The sequence below is a fragment of the Micromys minutus genome (genome assembly GCF_963924665.1).
Source record: "Micromys minutus genome assembly, chromosome: 28".
Lineage (NCBI taxonomy): Eukaryota > Metazoa > Chordata > Mammalia > Rodentia > Muridae > Micromys > Micromys minutus.
In genome coordinates this window covers 18,962,205-18,981,758 of record NC_137963.1, presented here as the reverse complement: position 1 = coordinate 18,981,758, position 19,554 = coordinate 18,962,205, and the positions used below count along the sequence as shown (strand labels likewise).

General features: G+C 46.0%; 1 protein-coding gene across 3 annotated transcripts in view; it reads left to right on the top strand.

Annotated features, from left to right (window-relative positions):
• Positions 1-19,554, top strand: part of PALM2AKAP2 (PALM2 and AKAP2 fusion) — a gene marked incomplete at both ends in the record, with an annotated part of 298,468 nt that overhangs the window by 262,110 nt on the left and 16,804 nt on the right. For all 3 annotated transcript variants that reach the window (XM_080940223.1, XM_080940225.1, XM_080940224.1), the window contains one exon: positions 6,471-8,907. In XM_080940223.1, coding sequence (XP_080796349.1) covers positions 6,471-8,907 — 2,437 coding nt within the window. The remainder of the gene's footprint in view (positions 1-6,470; positions 8,908-19,554) is intronic.

Genomic DNA, 19,554 nt, shown 5'->3' with positions numbered 1-19,554 from the left:
CTAGGAGCCCAGAACAGGGCGTTGGTTTCTCTGAAGTTACAGGTATGAGCCTCTTGGTATAGGTGCAAGGAACTCAACTCAAGTTCTCTGAAAGAGCAGTATACACTCTTACCAGTGAGCCATTTTTCCGACTCCCCTCCCCCCAGAGGTTTACTTTGGCTTGTGCTTTGAAAGGATCCAGTCTATCTTGATGGCAGGGTCCACTTGTATTTGCAGCATTCTGAGTCCCTATCATTTCTGGGTATATTAAACAGAATAAAGTGATGGAGAGATGGCTCAGAGGTTAAGCGCATGTGTTGCTCTTGCCGAGGACCTGGGTTTGGTACCTATGCAGAAGCTCACAACCGACCTGAGTCCATTTCTAGGGGATCCAATTTTATGAACTTCTCAGGTACTTGATGTACATGGTTCGTGTGTGTGTGTGTGTGTGTGTGTGTGTGTGTGTGTGTACTGAAGGCAAAGAGAGATGAATGTGGCCTTGTCCTTGTAGTGAAGCACATCTTTCTGGTGTGTGATCCGATGAGGAAAGATACTTCTAGTTCTTCCTGGTGCTGCTGTGCTCAGCCGCTGTCCACTGTCCAGCTGGTCTGGGGTCAGCCACCATTTTCTGGGGAAAGCAGACAGGCTTCTAGGATCTTTCGTGTGCCATTGACTGCGCTATGGGTAGCGCTTGTGGTTATCTTCTCCCTGGGAAGTTGTCAGCAGGGCCGAGGCTCCAGTTTAGGGCTATCCCAAAGGCACAGTGTCGCATCTCCATCTGCAGGGCCCTGCACACAGTGCTCTAGAGAAGAAACAAAGGCTAACTCTCCAGGGAGTCTGCCTTCGCTCTAGTCTGCATAAGGAAGGCAGTCACTGGCTTCAGGCTAAAGCACGGGTCTAATTTGACGGAAGGAGATTCAAGCTAGCAAAGGATCAAAGGCAAAGCCGAAGGGGCTGGAGAGATGGCTTAGCGGTTAGGGGCGTTGACTGCCCTTCCAGAGGTCCTGAGTTCAATTCCCAGCAACCACATGCAGACTCAGAACCGTCTGTAACAGGGATCTGATGCCCTCTTCTGGTGTGTCTGAGAACGTGACAGTGTACTCACATACATGAAATAAATAAATGAGTAAATAATCAATCTTTTTAAAAAAGGGCAAAGCCAAAATACTCTTTCAGCCTGTCCATTCTTTGTGACCTTTCCCATGTTATTCCAGAAGCTTCCTGTCATATTTTGGGAGAAGACCTTCTGACACATAAAATAATAAAATGAAGAACTGTTGACATTTACTACTAGGCAGATATGATACCGGGGAAAAGTCTCCATTTCTCTGAATCTCATAATTCCAAAATCATAAAATGTTAAAAATCTGTCTTTCTAACCTAAAACAGAGAGGCCTTGGTCTTCCCTTTGTCAGCTGAGATAACTGAGGGACATGGGGATAACTGAGGCTTGCCGGGACCTAGGACTGATGCAGGTTCAGTATGATGTGGCACTGAGTGTGCCCACAGCGCAGACTTGCTGTGCTGCCTGGCTTGTGCTGATGTTTCCACGGCTACGTAAGCACAGAAGAGGGGCGGGCTCCGTCTCATACAAGTGATCCTTGTACAGGTTTTCTGTGTACTAGGCATCAACTGGGAGCTTTCTGTGTCCTGTGTCCTGCCACTGAGCTACATCCCCAGCAAATCTCATGCATCTTTAGGATTTGACTTTTATAATAATAACACTAATAGTAATATATATTATAATATTTATAGTAATTATTAACAATATATAATAATTAAACCATGATGCTAATAATAATTATCATTATTTTAGTTTTGAGACGGGGTCTCTATGTGGTCCTGAGTGTCCTAGAACTCACTACACAGACCAAGCTAGCCCCAAACTCACAGAGATCCACCTGCCTCTGCTCCCAAATGCTGGGCATTCATTTTGTTTTTAATTAATTATGTACTTTTTGTATGTTTTGTGTGGGTATGTGCATGTTAGTGTAGGTGCCCCCAGTTGCAAGAAGAGTGTCTCAGGTCCCCAGAGATAGACTCACAGAGCATTGTGGGTCACCCCACATGGGTGTCTGACATAGGGTCCTCTGCAAGAACGGTAAATGCCCCGAACTGCTGAACCATCTCTCTAGCACCTAAGATCTCACTTTTAAGAGCATTTTATAGTTTTTGTCCGCTGGCTTTAGCAGCAAATAACATTTCCCAATTGTGTTTAGCTTTGTACCAAAATAACCATAAAAGGACCCGAGATGGGAAAGGGTTGAGAGAATACAAGTACTTTTGGTGTGACATTTCTGGACTGATTGCTTTAACTGCTTTTGTTCTGAAAATAATGACCCAATTCTCATCTCAAGAAAGTCTCCCACAAGACAGAAGTTAATGTTGATCATTTGCACTTTGGTGCTAATCTGCTTAAAAATAAACTTTTTTTTTATATTTATATTTTGCAATTTTCATAATGCAGTTTAAATGCCTTTTTCTAAGCATTTACACAGGAGGGATTTTGTTACCACATTAAACAGTCCACATCCTCTGAACCCAGTATTGGAAACCAAACTTTTAGCTCTCAGACCTCAAAGAGTAGCAACCCTGCGAATCTGTGAACTGGAACCGAGCTGGGGCTCACCCTCCTTATGCAAGGGTTGGGGGGGGTCTTCAGTCCACAGCAGGTGGGGGCTCTGCACAGATGAAGGTTCTGTGCACCTCACCCATTTCTAACATTCATTTTGATAATAGACAAGCCACTACTTTCATTAATGAATGCCCATTTCTCATTTTAATGACAATTAGCAAAGCTTCCAGAGTCTGAAGGGGTTAAAGGAAGCTGGAAGTGCTGGAGGAAGCTACCCTTGGAGTCCTGGGTGACCACTCCTTAAGTTTCCATCCTCTGTCAGGATGGCTGTCTGCCTCTGGAATGCAGTTTACATGTGTTTCCGAAGCACACAGCTGCATGATAGTATATTGCCTTTACCCAAGAATTCCAGGGTAAATTGCAGACATCCTCACCAGCCGCTGGCTATTCTGGGAAGCCAGTGGGAGGGCAGGTATTACGTACCCTGGTATTAAAACTCTACCTGGAGGGTTGTCTCAGGCAGGCTAAAGATCACCCACAAGCCCTTAGCACCCTACTTTTCCTTTGACCCCAGAAAACAGCATTTGGTGGTTTTTTTACATCTCTTCATTACCTTAGAGGAGCACAGTACTGAAAGGGAGTTCCAGTCAATGTCACCAACACATTTGGTCTGAATCTGGATTTCGGTTCACCTTATCTGACACCTGGAGAAAATTCTGGTTCTTTCCTTGTCTTCAAAGGGAGAAGTAGACATTGGTCTAAAAAAGACATCATTTAAAGACGTCAAGCCCAGACTCCTGTAACCCAGAGTCTAGCCCTTTCCCCTTTACCTGCTGCAGTATTGGTCCTGGGACTTGAAGGTTAATTGCTCCTGCTGAGAGCCAAGCAGAATTTTTGTTACATGGTTGCCTAACTTTCTGGTGCTGGGCTTTGAGTGGTTAATACGATTTTATGGTCTCACCATTTCTCCCTGATCCTCCTCTGAAGTAGCTATTCCTTGAAGGAAATAGAATTGAGCATCAGGAAGAAATTCGTTAGCTAGACTAACTAGGTGACTCACTCCGTTAGTCCCAGCACTTGGGAGGCAGAGGCAGTTGGATCTATGAGTTCTAGGACAGCCAGGGCTACATAGAGAAATACTGTCTTAAAAAGAGAAAAAAAAAAATCTGAGTTAGTGGAAAGAACAAGGTTGGACTGTCTAAACTGTACCTAAGAGGAAGGGAAAGTGATCTCATCAAACTTAGAGTTGCTGTTTTTCTAGACAGAATCTCTCCATGTAGCCCTGGCTGGAACTCACTCTGTAGACCAGGCTGCCCCCAGACTCACAGAGATCCACCTGCCTCCCCAGTGCTGGAATTAAAGACATAAATCATTACATCTGGCTTCCACATTTTGATATTTTTTAAGCAATATGCATATTTATGTTACAGTGTGTGTCACATCGTTATCAGAGGACAGTCTGATAGCAGAGCTGTCACCCCCCCCCCACACACACACAAACACACACACAGTGCAGGTCCCAGGGCTTGAACTCAGGCTGCCTGGCTTGGCCGCTGCTACTTTATGTTTCTGTCTATTTAACCAGTATTCTTAAGTAGCTTTGTTGTTTTGAGGCAGAGTCTTGTTCTTTAACACAGACTGTCTTCAAATTCCTGGCAATCCTCCTGCCTCAGTCTTTCTAGTTCTGAGGTCTATAGGGGTGAGCCACCGTGCCCAATTATCATTTGGGTATATTTTTGTGTGCTATGCATGAAAATGTATGTGTCAAAGGTCAAATCCCTGTGTCCTTTGTTTTATGAGCAGCTCACTGGGATTTAGGATTTCCAGGGGGTCTCTTTGATTCTGCACCCTCCCCCCAGCACAGGGACTGCAAGCAGGAGCTTGCACATCTGGCTTTTTCCACTGGTTCTGGGGACCAAACACAGGTCCTCATGTGAACACTGTACTGACCGAGCCATTTTAAGTCTAACAAGATTTAATGCTTGTCATTTTTAACTCAAAGACTTGTTTGTTTGTTTGTTTTTGGTTGTGTTTGTTTTGTTTTGTTTTTGACACAACAAAAATATACTGTCAAATGCTCTTCAGATTTTTCAGCATCTCGCATCCAGTTGCCTTTACTTCACGGAGTAGTCCTTTGTGAACTCGATATGGTTTTTGTATCAGCTTGGCACACTTGATCTGTGAAATGCTTAGGAGAAAAGGACACGGTTATTGCAGGATCCCAAAACCCAGTTATTTGAAAGTTCTGGGGAGTAAAGAGAGGCGGACAGGAGAGTCATGGGCTTCATTTGGCTTCACTCTAAGCAAATTGGAAGAAATTTGTACTCCCAGGGCAACATGGGAAATCCAGGATGGAGTTTGTCACCTGGAACTTAAGGCGGCCTGCTCATTTCATCAGACTCTGCAAATTATGTTTCCTGGCTGTAGTGAATGCATTGCAGTGAGTGAATGCCTCTTGATTTCTCTGTCTTTATATTACAGCGTCTTCTCGTTTATTCTGAGGAGCTTTAGTAGAGCGGCGAATTTTCTTTAAACTTTATGTGCTCCCACAAGCTTCCTGTTACTTTTTGTTTTTCCTTCCTGACATTAGAGAAAAGGGACACTCTGCTTTTCCTGTAGTGAATCACTGACTAGATGGGGCTGGAATGGAGGAGTGACTCTCACCTTCTGTACACTTCCCTTGTTGGTCTGCCTCTTCTGGCAATCCTTTCCTATAGGGTGAACCAGCTTTGGCCTGGGTTCGCTTCATTTGAATGTCTGCCTGTAAGTTTCTGATACTATGTAGAAAACATTTTAGAAACTGGAGGGGCTGTGCCATTGGCCAGTTGCTCTTCAGAGCACCAAGTAGTTGTTAATTCATGGAGAACAAAACTGTGCAGTTTAATGGCCTTGGTTATGGTATTTGTAATGAATATAGTCAGTTATAGCGTGTCATCGGGGACCTGTAGCTTGTCAGCAGCCAGAAAAGAGATCTAGCTACTGCTTACCACTATATATTGTGGAGAGCATCCCTAATGTTTCTTGTCTCTAGAGTGGTTGCATGACATCTGGCCAAGAATCTTGTCTTTAAGAAGGAAAATCGTTCTGCAGAAAGACCTTCTTATACTCGTGGATGCCTAGAATCGTCTCAGCAGAAGCCTGTGATAACCTGTGGTGGCTGCATATGAACTACGCAATGTCTTCTACAATGTTCTCATACTTTTACATTTGTATTTTGCTCGTGTGTACGTGTGCATGCATGCGCTGGCATGGAATGCGTGCACGCTTGCGTGTGTGCACATGCGTACCTCAGTATGTATGTGGAGGCCAGAGGACAAGCCATTAGAGTTCTCTCTTTCCACTATGTGGATGCCGTGTGTAACTCTTGTCCTCAGGCTTGATGGCAGGGTCCTTTTACCCACTAAACTATCATGTGACCCTCTTTTCTACTCTAGAGATGAGCTTTTCAAGTGAAGCTTGTATACATTCAACATCTAGTGTACAAGATGGAATCTGTAAATTCGAGAGGTCTGTTACTGAGTGAATCTCTTGACTGGCATCTGCCTTAGGGTTTTACAGCCGTGACCAGACACCATGACCAAGGCAACTCTTATAAGGACAACATTTAATTAGGGCTGCCTTACAGGATCAGAGGTTCAGTGCATTATCAAGGTGGAAGCATGGCAGCATCCAGGCAGGCATGGTGCAAGTGGAGCTGAGGGTTTCACATCTTGATCTGAAGGCTGCTAGTGGAAAACTGACTTCCAGGCAAATAGGATGATGGTCCTAAAGCCCACGCCCACAGTGACACACCCACTCCGACAAAGCCACACCTCCCAATAGTGCCAATCCTTGGGCCAAGCCTATACAAACCATGACAGTGGCTATACCCAGAATGTGCATTTAACCCTTATTTTGTGTTTTCTCTTTATTCTAGAAGCCTCCCCAGCTTTCCGAGGATGCTAACCAGCTGAGAGGCAAACAAGACAACTGTGGTGACAGTCGCCTGGAGCCTGCCGCCAGCTCTCTGTCCCCAGATCACAAAAACATGGAAATTGGGGTGTCTGTGGCAGAATGTAACAGTGTGCCTGGAATCACCTCTTCCGCCCATTCCAAGGACCACTCGTCCCCTTTCTATTCTTCCTCACACAATGGTCTCCTCACTGACCACCACGAGTCTCTAGATAACGATGTCGCCAGAGAGATCCAGTACCTAGATGAGGTTCTGGAGGCCAACTGCTGTGATTCCTCTGTGGATGGAACTTACAACGGAATCTCTTCCCCAGAGCCTGGTGCGGCCATACTGGTAAGCAGCTTAGCGTCACCTACCCACTCAGCCACGGAGGCAGAACCCACCGAGAAAGCATCTGGTAGGCACGTGCCTCCTCGCATCGAGCTCAGCAGAAGCCAGTCTGACAGCATGGCTGAAGGAGAGAGAGCCAATGGACACTCCACTGACCAGCCCCAAGACATGTTGGGGAATAGCCTGCAGGCACCAGCCAGCCCCAGTTCCTCTACCAGCTCCCACTGCTCCTCCCGAGACGGAGAGCTCACACTCACCACACTGAAGAAGGAGGCCAAGTTTGAGCTGCGTGCCTTCCACGAGGACAAGAAGCCCTCCAAGCTCTTTGAGGAGGACGAGCACGAGAAGGCGCAGTTCTGCGTCCGGAAAGTGAGGCCCTCCGAAGAGATGATAGAGCTGGAGAAGGAGCGGAGGGAGCTCATTCGGAGTCAGGCTGTGAAGAAGAATCCCGGCATTGCAGCCAAGTGGTGGAATCCTCCCCAGGAAAAAACCATCGAGGAGCAGCTGGACGAGGAACATCTGGAGTCGCACAGGAAGTACAAGGAGCGCAAAGAGAAAAGGGCACAGCAGGAGCAGCTACAGTTGCAGCAGCAGCAGCAGCAGCAGCAGCAGCAGCAGCAGGAGCAGCAGCAGCTGTCCATGCCCCAGCTCTGCACAGCCCCAGCTACTCACGAGCAACTGGACGGCATTGAATACACAAAGGAGGATGTGGTCACTGAGCAGATTGACTTCTCAGCGGCGCGCAAGCAGTTCCAGCTGATGGAGAATCCCAGGCAAACACTGGCCAAGGGTCAGAGCACCCCGAGGCTGTTCTCTATCAAGCCTTTCTACAAACCTCTTGCATCCATCAACTCGGACAGGCCACCGACCATCTTGCGACCAGCTACTATGGGGGGATCGCTGGAAGACGGTGGTACACAGGCAGTCAAGGAGCAGAGAGCTCCCTGTGTACCTGAGAGCCAGTCTGCGGGAGCAGGTCCAGGTAACAATGCCACTCAGGGAAAAGAAGGGCCGTATGGTGAGCCTTCCAAACGCGGGCCCTTATCGAAACTGTGGGCAGAGGATGGAGAGTTCACAAGTGCCCGGGCCGTCCTTACTGTAGTCAAAGATGAAGATCACGGGATTTTGGACCAGTTTTCAAGATCGGTCAATGTCTCTTTGACCCAAGAGGAGCTAGACTCGGGTCTGGATGAGTTGTCAGTGAGGTCTCAGGACACTACTGTCCTGGAGACTCTGTCCAATGACTTCAGCATGGACAACATAAGTGACAGTGGAGCTTCTAATGAGACACCCAGCGCCCTTCAGGAAAACTCACTGGCTGACTTCTCTCTGCCTCAGACTCCCCAGACAGACAACCCCTCAGAGGGCAGAGAAGGCGTCTCCAAGTCCTTCAGCGACCATGGTTTCTACTCTCCTGCCTCCACACTGGGAGATTCCCCATCCGTCGATGACCCCTTGGAATATCAGGCTGGGCTCCTGGTGCAGAATGCCATTCAACAAGCCATAGCCGAGCAGGTGGATAAGGCTGAGCCACACACCAGCAAGGAGGGACCAGAACAGCGGGTACCTGAAGCAATGGTGGAGGAAGCTGGAAGCCAGGCTCCTCCCGGCTCTGAGAAGCCCCAGGGCACGTTTGCACCACCTCAGGTGTCCTCTCCTGTTCAAGAGAAAAGGGATGTGTTACCAAAGATCCTCCCTGTGGAGGACAGGGCACTCAGGGAAAAGGGGCCCTCCCAGCCACCCCCAGCTGTACAGCAGCCCAGCGGTCCAGTCAACATGGAAGAGACCAGGCCTGAGGGAGGGTACTTCAGCAAATACTCAGAGGCAGCCGAACTGAGAAGCACAGCCTCCCTCCTGGCTACTCAAGAGTCTGATGTCATGGTTGGGCCTTTCAAACTGAGGTCAAGGAAGCAGCGGACTCTGTCCATGATTGAAGAAGAGATCCGGGCAGCCCAGGAAAGGGAAGAGGAGCTAAAGAGGCAGAGGCAAGTGAGGCAAAGCACCCCGAGCCCCAGGGCTCAGAATACCCCATCGCTGCCTTCCAGAGCCACCTGCTTCAAAACGGCCCCAGGTAAGTAGCAGCTGTGTCCAGCACCCTGGTGTCTCAGAATGTGACTTCTGTTTTCACCGTTCTGTGCAGAGTCTCTGCTATGTCTTTGGCAGTAAGATTCCCACAGCAGAGTTGTTAGGGTGGAAGGACACCAGGTCGTGGTTGATATTTCTCTGTGGTTAGAATGGCTCCTCTTCTCTCAATCTGCCTTGTCTTGATTTATTTGTTGTGCAGACTCCCACCCTCCACCCCTTGGAGGGCTGCATCTTGGTCAAGTAAGGCGTGAACTTTGGCTCATGGAGCTGTTGTGCTGTGTCTTCAGATTGGTAACTGGACCTTCATAAGCTATAGTTACAGTAAACCCATCTAATTTGGGGGATGTGTTCTACTAACCCCTTTTGGGATGCTGGCTTTCTTCTCAACAGTGATGGTCTTAACTCGGGGTTGCAGTCTGCAGATAATCTGTCCATTTTCCTTTGGGTTGGGTTTGGCTTCCTTTATGTGGTCACAAACCAGTTATACTCATGTAATGATAGACCGTCTTTATGGTAGCTATGCCAGTGATCTCAAAACCATGTTGGTTTCTTTTTTAAATTAATTTATTTCATGTATGTGAGTGTACTGTTGCTGTCTGCAGACACCCCAGAAGAGGTCATCTTTTACAGATGGTTGTGAGCCACCATGTGGCTGCTGGGAATTGAACTCAGGACCTCTGGAAGAGCGGTCAATGCTCTTAGCCACTCTCTCCAGCCCTTGTCTTGGTTTCTAAGTCTATTCCGTGATGTTCGAACCTTGAGATTGCCTAACAATGTCTTCCCCAGACATTATCTTTGAGTGTTTCCCCAGTCTCAGCCTACACACGTGTATGCTCTAGAGTTAGGACGTAGGACATTTCCATCCATTCATGTCTATTTCAGAAAGTGAAGCTACCTACAAGCCAAAAAGCCATATGGAGTCTCCTTCTATTGTCTGGACAGCCCCTTTCTTGAATTGTTGGTATAGATGGCAGTGCTGTGGCTGCCACTGTGGCTAACAGCGTGGCCAGAAGCTTTTGTTTCCCATGTGGATATAACACCTGGGTCTCTGTTCATCTTGTCTTGGAGCTCCTCTGGCTGTGCTCAGAACTGGTCCATGCATTATGATGGTTCATGCCGAGATAAGTGCGGGCATTAGAAGAAAGCGTTGGAGATCATTTGATATCATCCTGAAACTTAAGTGTGGGATTATGTGTTTTACAGTGGACTTGTGGGGAAACTGATCATTCATCAATGATCATTTAAGAAGCATTACCTTACAGTGAAACCATCACTGTTAAACTTGGTTCATGGCACATGAATTCCTTCATGCTGACACATGACTACGATAGCACGGGCTCATTCTTTATTACTGACTTTTAAAATTCGAGATAATCTCAAACCTAAAGGAAAGCTCTTGTACAGTGTGTTTTTATTCTGGGCTGCCTGAGAATCACTTGGCACTATGATGCTCTACTGCGAGTTTTGTAACATACCTCACACTGGGTCTTTGGAATGCTTTTGTGTGATTACATCTCATCCTTACTAGGGGAAGCACCGCCAAATCGATGTTGCGTCTCGGAGTATCTAAGCAAGTAGCACATGGTCTTAGCTCATTCTGGAGTGGACAGATCTTAGTTTTAACCATTCAGTATTACTTTCGATCACTTGATTAAGGAGTGTTGTAAGGCTTCTCACAGAAAAACTACATTTCCTTTTGGAATTAATACATATTTTGTTTGGACACACCCAACTATGGGCTCTTCGTACCACTTATCAGACTTGAAGTCTAGGATTTCTTTACATCAATATGGTCTCATGGATTCCCATTACATTCAATAATTAGTTATCATTTGTCTTGTTCTCTTTATCCTCTATTTGTTTAGTCATAGTCTGGAAATCCTTTCCAGCTCTCTTTTGAGTCTTTTTAAGAAGCAGTTCTTTGGGTACTTTCTTAGGCTTTGTTATTGCATACTGTTCCATCTTATCAGCCTTATCTCCAGAGAGCAAAGGGCGATTGTTCTCTTATTGTGGAATGGGGTGTATACCTCAAGATCAGTTCATGCACTCATATTGGATTGTCCACTAAGGCAGGCTTAATGAACAGAATTGAAGAGTAAATATGTATGTCTATCTTATCTATAATCCTTTATCTATCTGTCTGTCTGTTTATCTATCTACCTATCTATCTATCTATCTATCTATCTATCTATCTATCTATCCATCCACCCACCCACCCATGCATTTATCCATCCTTCCTTCTATCCATCTATTCCTCCATCCATCCATCTATCCATCTATCTACGAAATCATGGGTTCACGCTGAGATCTTTTCCAAAAATTAGTGGCATGACTGTGGGGAGAGGAGAAGAAGACTGTGAGTGTGTGTCATGGTGTGGATTTGGAGGTCAGTGAATACCTCTTAGGAACCAGTGCTTACCTCCACGTTGTTGAGCAGGCTCTTGACTCTGCACCTGTGCTGTGTAGCCCAGGCTAGCCAATCTGCAGACTTCCCTGTAATTCTTCCATCTCTGCCTCCAGTATTTCTTTACTGTAGGGGTGCTGGGCATACAAATATACAGAGGTCATCTAGCTTTTCACTGAGATTCTTGGGACCCAAACTCAGACTATCAGGGGTGCATGGTAAGCAATTTTACTCGGTCAGGGATCTTTTAATTCTGATTTAATAAAGTTATTCACATTTGTCATAAATTTTTTTTTCTCTGGGGAGACAATTTCTACCTCATCTTTATAAGTTCCCAAGGTCAAACTAAAGTATATTTCTTCCAAAGGTCATCCTAGGGGTCTAATGAGCTTATTAAATTTATCTGCAGGGCACTGGCAAAGGGTTGCTTACAGGAGCGTATTGACCCCAAAGCTTTAAGTCTTTTCCTAGCTTGGATGATGGCGGTCCCATAGCTGCATAAATGTAGTTTTCCCCTTTGGTTAACCTCCCCTAGTTATGTGTTCTAGGGATACTTGAGACCTGAAGGCTGTGTGCAAAATTGCATAGAATATGGCTGGGAGGGGCAAGAGAGAGTATTGTGGCTCTCAGGCAAGGGTTCAGTGACCCTACCCCATCTGCTCTTCCTTTGAGGGAACAGTCAACATGCTGGTGACAGTATTATGCAAGCCAGTACAGCTTGTCTGATAAAGATGGTGACTGCTTTGCTCAGAGGCCAGTGTTCTATGAAACACCAACTCCTTTTCCATATTTGCAGCTTACTTCTTGATATCCTCAGTATGGTATTTGTTTGACCCCTTGAGCCACACCATTTAACCAAACTCCTATTTTCTTTCTGAACCAGTATTGATTTCTAGGTGATCACTTCCTGTATTCTGTTTACCTCTCTGGGTCACAACGTCCTATACCTCTGTCACAGCTGTCCCTTGTCCACCTTGCTCTGACTCCACAGTCCTCCATAGGCTACATGTTCTTCTCCCAGCCCTCAGTAGGCATCCTGGCTTTTAGCCCAAGCGAGTGACTCTTGGACTGAACTGTTCAGGAAGGAAAGGGAAGGGCTGTGGAGGAGGAAGAACATGGAGACTCCCTCGATGGGTTTTTAATGTCTTCAGGTCACAGGCCAGAGCCGGCTAAGTGCTTAAGGCAAGAAAACCGTCAGTGAAAGTTTTCTCCAGTGGTTAGCCACAAGAATTTGGTTCCCAACAAGTCCTTGTCAACTTTACTTGAAATTGTTTCAGACTGGGGCTGGCTTGGCACGGAGATGGGGGTTAAGTGTTCTGCCTTGGAGAGAAGTTTTTGTACCATGGGGTTGCAGCCCCAGCTTGGGAGCCACTGCACAGGCAAGTGCTGGTGAGACCCAGAAGTTGGAAGCCTCACTGTTCTCCAACATTCTGTGAGCATCCTGGCTCCTGCTTGAATGGAAGCCATGGTTGTCTCACGGCTACAACACAGCCAACTTTGCCTACATCAATGGCATTACTTCAACATGGAACCTCCTGAGAGAGGTCATATAGTTGATGGACAAATTGGACTATTTGATTCACTGTGACAAAATACTTGGGGCTGAGTAGTTTATAAAGGATAGAAACTGAGTTCTCACAGTTTTAGAGATTGGGGTTCCAAAGAATAAGGTTCCAGCAAGGACTCATATCCTGGATTTTAGGGGGAACCCCCTCTTGATGTCCTCATGTGGTGGGAAGGAAGAAGACAACTAAGTAGGTCCCTGTGGCCTCTTTCATAATGACAGTAATCCCATCCATTTTGACTCAGCCCGTGGTCTGATCACTTCCCCAAAGCTAATAGCATCGATGGTAATACAACCATAGTAGGGGGTACTGAATTCTCCACTCAGTCTCTTTCTTTATGGACTTCCTCACCATATGGCCCCAACTTCTACCAATTGTTAGGTGTAAGGACATGCTGTTACCTATAGTATTGTTTCCCCCAGCTGATATACCTGTCAGGCTTCCCGACTAGGAGTGGGTTTACTAGGGTTGGCTCATTGACCTAGTCCCAGTTTCCTTAGAACCTCCCTCTCTGTGAATGTGAATCTCCTTCCCCATGTCTTATTCACACCGCATTCATTTCAGTCCCTTTAAGAACACAGTAACTGCCCGGCATTATGCTCTCGCTAATCCAGGAGTTCAGGAGGCAAGAGGCAGGCAGATCCAGTTAGAGGCCAACCTGGTTCACACAGTGAGTTTCAGGACAGCCAGAGCTGTGCTGTGTGTAGAGAGACATTGTCTCAAAAAACCAAACCCAACCAAATCACCACCACCGCCCCAAAAAGAAGAGAAAAGAAAGAAAAGTAGATAATAATTTATGAGTCTATGATCTGTGCTGGTTTTATTGTTACACTGAACACAGTCATAGTAAGATGTGAACAGACCCCATTCCTTTATATTTATATTCAGAATATGCAGAAAAGACCACAAGTTTCTTAGGATTTCAGCACGTAGAGAGGAACCAAAAATTAAAGTGAATAAAAATTCAGGTTTCTTTCTTTCTTTCCGAGCCTGCAAACCTCTCGAGTATTGCTTGGCCAGCCCAGCCTCTTACTTAGTTTGGGATCCCGGAGGAGACTGACACATTACTCTGGCTGGCAGTTTGTGGGTTAGAACTTCTGGCTCCAACATGGGTCTCATGAATGAGATATCGCTAGGGTTTGCTCTGTATCACTTCATGTTTCCTGCCAGAAGTGACTCAGTAGGTTTTGTGTGATTCAGATCAGATTAATGATATTAGGTGATGAAAGATAATGTCTGTACTCCTTATCTGGTGGAAATCATGCTGGCCACATGCTGAATCAAAACAGTAAGCAGACAAAATCTTCTCACTGTTACCTAAAAACCTCCACTCCCTAGATATTGAAAAGATATTTGGAAGATGCTTCCCACTCCCACCCTTTATTAAAGAGTAGTGAAGGCCCACAACTCCATCTGCCTGGAGGCTGAGATAGGAGTTGTTCAAAGCCTATCTAGGCTAGAGTGAGCTGGGGGGCCAGTTTAGGCAACGTAACTAGATTCTTTTTCAAAAAGAAGGAGGGAAGGGCTGGGGATAGTTCAATGGTAGAGCACTTGCCTAGCATGCATAAGGCCTTAGGTTCGATCCCTAGCCTTTCAAAAAGGAGAGGAGGGGAAGAAGGAAGCCCCTTGATAGATTTAGGAGCCTGGCTTGAGGGGAAACTGCATGAACGTAATATACCCTTGATAGAAGGGGCAGGGGGCGGTATGAGATGGTTTCCCAAACATCTTTTTAAACTCAAGTGATAATTAAGAGCCTCTCAGTCTTTGAGTATTACGGACACCCACAGACATTTCTCAATGTCTGTATTACCTATTAGAAACCCAGCTTCCAGATGAAGTCCAGCTTGGCTGTATGAGGCAGCAGAAGCTTTGTCTGGATGTTGTTCCCAGCTGGTTCCTGAACATTCTTTGCAGCATGCTAGCTGCAACTTAACAAGACCTTAAAGCTTTATCCAATACTAGTTACTCTATAGAGTCCTGCTTGTTACTTATTCCTCCCCAAAGCCCCTCAAGATAATGGTCAAAATGATAGGAACATATGAGGGAATGTGAACATGCACCTTCATGAGCACGTGCTTGCACACACACACACACACACACATACACACACACACACACGTGCACAAACACACACACACACACACACACACACACACTTTTTTAAAGACAAAGTCTTATTCTATAGCTCAGGCCGCTCTTCATCTATCTATCTATCTATCTATCTATCTATCTATCTATCTATCTACCTATCAACCTATCCATCCATCCATCCATCTATCCATCCATCTATTCATCTATCTATCTATCTATCTATCTATCTATCTATCTATCTATCATCAATCTATCAATCACCTACCATCTATCCATCCATCCATTTATTCATCCATCTATCTCAATCAATAAATCAATCTATCTATCTATCTATCGTCTATCTTCTATCTCTATCTCTATCCACCCCTCCATTTATCAATTCATCTATCCATGTATCTCTGTAGGTTTTGCAAAGGGAAACCATCATGCTCCAAGCTGCCATTCTGTCTCCTGAGGATTAGACTCCAGGCTGTCCTCTGTGACAAGCCTGTGTGCACTCATGGCTTTCAGATAACATCGGTTTAGGAAAAAGCAAACCATCTTGCTTCAGTTCAACTCCCTCCTGTGCAAGCCAGGCCTACCATATTCAAATCATGTTGGCTCTTCTGCTGGTCGATCCACGAGTATCTGTGTTACCTCCTGGTTGTGCTCACACCTGTGGAAGGCACCACGTGAGGCCCTCATTGCTCACATATGTAGCCACTCTCTTTCCCAGGAGTCAGACTCAGCCACATACTCGGAAAGTCTACAGTCTTAATCTTAACAAAGAGGAAGTGAATCAAAAGGTCTATTTCTTGCAAGATCCCTGTTGAGAAATGTGAGCTAATCAAAGCCAGCTTAGGAGCAGGATGTCCCAACCCGTGACTGCTGGATCCTGGACAGGATATGACTTCGACTCTTACTTGTCTTGTGTACTTCCCAAGGAGATTGGCATTTCAGATGCATTTGATCTTTGTGAATAAGCCTCTACCGAGATCTTGGAAGAGGACTGGTTGAGGGAGGGAGGCCAGAGGAGGGAGCAGAGAATGTGCTAGTCATAGAGCCCCAGAGAGTCCATTCGTAGTTTATATAATGCTCCTTGGCTTCTTGTAGCCTTGAAGATAAACATGGACGTCTCCCAAAACTTGTACGCACCTCAGCTCAGGTCTCTTTGACTGTACCAACCTCATTCTTATTTCCCATTATCCAAACATAAATTCATATATTATATAAAGGAGCCAGTCAAGGAAAGTAGGTGCTTAAGAAGTAAGTTCTCTGGAATCAAAGTCAAAGGTCAGCTCCTTGCTCGCTGTACAAATAGGTCATTTCACCTCTATAAGCCTGTGTCCTCAGCAGTAAAAATGGGAACGATACATAAAAGCAATACCATTGGTCCTTTTGAGAGTCTCATGGAACCCAGGCTGGCCTCGAACTCCAATTTTCACCTCTCAAGTGCAGAATTACAAAGGTGTTCGTTTCATCAGCATCGGCTTGGAAACCATTATGTTAAATATAATTAGTCCATGCACAGATAAGAGGAGCATCTGCTCATTTTAACCTTCACTCACTCACCTGGTCCACGTGGTCCCTGCCCCTTTACATTGTCCTGGTTATCACCCACCGAGGAAGCTAAGGATGTTAGCACAGCTGTGGAATGGTGAGAGAGGCTCAGAGGTGACAAGGGCGGTAGAATTTTCCTTTGTGGGCGCCAAATGCTGTCTCCCACGAAGAGGGCAAAGACAGCCAAGAAGTCTGAATCTGTGTTTTCTATCTATATGCCAGAAATAGTTAAAGCATTTCCAGTCCATGCTTGGTTAGACTTTGGGATTCCCCTTGAATAGGCTGTGCTTACAGGGGGCAGAGAAAAGGATATTTGATTCCTCCCACCCACAGAATGCAGACAAGGCTGTGAGTACTCGGATGGAGCAATGTCACCCCTGACAACTCGACTCTTCCTTCCGTGGGATCATCCTTAGCCCCAAAAACCCTAGGATGCAGGCTCCAGAAGTTTGAATCTGGATGATTATTACGCTCTGTGTCTGTGGAGTCATAACTCAAAGATCCTTTGTTTCTAACATTTCTCAAGAGAAAGCTATCACCCACTTGAACTTAAAAAAAAAATCAGACTGAACAAAAACACCCACCAGATTACGTGCCTTGGCCTGCCTCTCTGTCAGTGGCCTCTTTTCTTTTCTTGGCTTGGGGGTGAGTCGGCAAGCATCTAAAGCCACTCAAGTCCCCAGAGAGCAGAGCTCAGAGCCACAGTTTCAACTTCCTTTCTTTGGGGTGAATGAGAGCGACCTGCTCAGCAGCAGCCCCACCCACCCCAAGTACTTGTACAGCTCCTGCTGTGACCGCCTCACCATGGGCCCATGAGCTCGCCTTCCTTCTTCCACCTCTTCCTTTGAAGGCTCCCGGATGGAAGAATGGGACGATGGGACCCTTTAGATCATGAACATAGTCAGGAATCAGAAACCACCCTGAAGGTGGAATATCTGAGGACCTGTCAGATGCGGTTGCTTCTGAGTAAGTTGGGGCAGGGGTGATGAGGTGCAGATGCTGGGCTACCTTTGAGCCTTACTGGAGGGAGGTGAAAACCTAGGGTGAAGGAGCTCTCTTTCTCTGAAGAAGATGATTAATTTAAGAAGTGATCATTAGGGAACCAGGAGTTCAAGGCCAGCCTGGGCTACATGAGACTCTGGAAACAAACCAACCAATAAACAAACCGACACATCTTGCTTATTTTCTATTTTAAAATTCATTTGTGCTGAGGCAGAAGAACCTGAGGAAGCTAAGGCACGAGGAGCACCTGAAAAGAAGAGAGGGAAAGCGGATCAAGAGAGGTGCAGGAGCAGAGCCACCCCGGAGCCAAGTGAGCAAGAGACCGAATGCCCAAAGTTATATAGGGAAAGAAGTGAAGCCCAGAACCTGGTAGGGAGAGGTTCAGGGTAGAACATGGTCTGGGTTTCTTTGAGACCTAACAAAGGCAACATACTCAGACGTTTTAGGGATCCGGGCTTGGCAATCCTTGGGGGATACTCTGTTGGTGACTCATTTGACCCTCCTGTCTTTCCTATTTGCCTTCTTCCTCTTCCCTGTGGAAAGAGGTGCTTGAGTCTAGGCTGTCTGGAGATAGAGCCCAGGGCCTTGCATTTGCTGGACAAGTAAAGATTCTGCCACTGAGCTGTACACCCAACCTGCCCTTACCCCCCTCCTTCCCTCCCTCCCCCCTCTTCTTCTGGATAAATTCTCACTTTATTAGTCCAGTTAGTTCAGGTTGGCCTTGAACTTGAGATCTTCCTGCTAGGATTACAAGAACTTACCATCACACCCAACTTAAACCCTTTTATCCACTTTGGGGAATGGCTTTTTCTTGTTTCCCCTTAAAAATGTCTCTAAATTCCAGAGGTGAAAACATGATTGGTAGTAACTAAATAAGACTTCATCTCGAAATGAGACAAGTATAACTGTTCTCCCCTGGGCAGGGAAGTTGATTTAACTATGAAAGAGGAAATGAGCACATTCTGATGTATAGCTTATAGCTTTATGCATTTGTTCAGATACTGGCCAAACATGTGTCATATCTTTCCTTGGAAGCTGGTTGGGCTATATATATTGACAGTTGATTTCTTGAGCCATTTCCCTTGTGATATAAATGGGAATTCCGTGAGACAGGCTTCTCCTAGTAAATGAATTTGATTAATCTGAACTTCCACTCATGTATTTGAACCTAGGAAGGTTTCCCCTTCACACCAACACACGTTTAACTTATTACATTTATTTTATTTGCACACACACACACACACATACATACACACTGTCCGAGGTTACTATTGCTCTAAAGAGACACCATGACCAAAGCAACTCTTATAAAGAAAACATTTCATTGGGGGCTGGCTTGCAGTTTCAGAAGTGTAAAACCTTAGCATCGTGACAGGAGCCAATGTCTGCCTGCAGGCAGATGCTGGAGCAGTAGCCGAGAACTACATCCAGACTCATAAGCAGTAGGAGCAGGGGAGAGGGTCAGAGACAGAGACTCTAGACTTGGGATGGGCTTTTGAAACCTCAAAGCCCATCCCCAGTGACACATTTGGAGGTCAGGAAGGGGTCAGTTCTCCCAGACACTGAACTCAAGTCATTGGGTTTGACAGCAAATAGCTTTACCCACTGAGCCACCTTGCTGGCCCATACTCACCTTTCTCAAAACCCTCTTGTCTGACAAGTTTGTTTGTGGCATTGAGGGTTGTTTTGTATAACCAAGAAAATTGGGATCCACCCAGCCATGTAGGGCTGCCTGCCCTCAGCTAGCTTCAAAACATGAGTTACCAACTTACTCCAATTGTCTTAGACAGGACTGTGCTTATGAAACAAGCTGAAAATGTTTTCTTTCCTCTACTCAGAACTGCAGACCGGCTTTGTCCTGCTGGTTTCTTTGTGAGGGTCACATAACATTGTACTGTGCCTGTCCTATGCTCTGTAAATGCCATCTCCAGCCTTCAGCCTAGACCACCACAGGCCACCCTGAGCTCTGCCTGGCATGGTCTGCTCTTGTTTCCCAGGGTGACAGACATTCTGTGAGAAGGCCCTCTCTCCA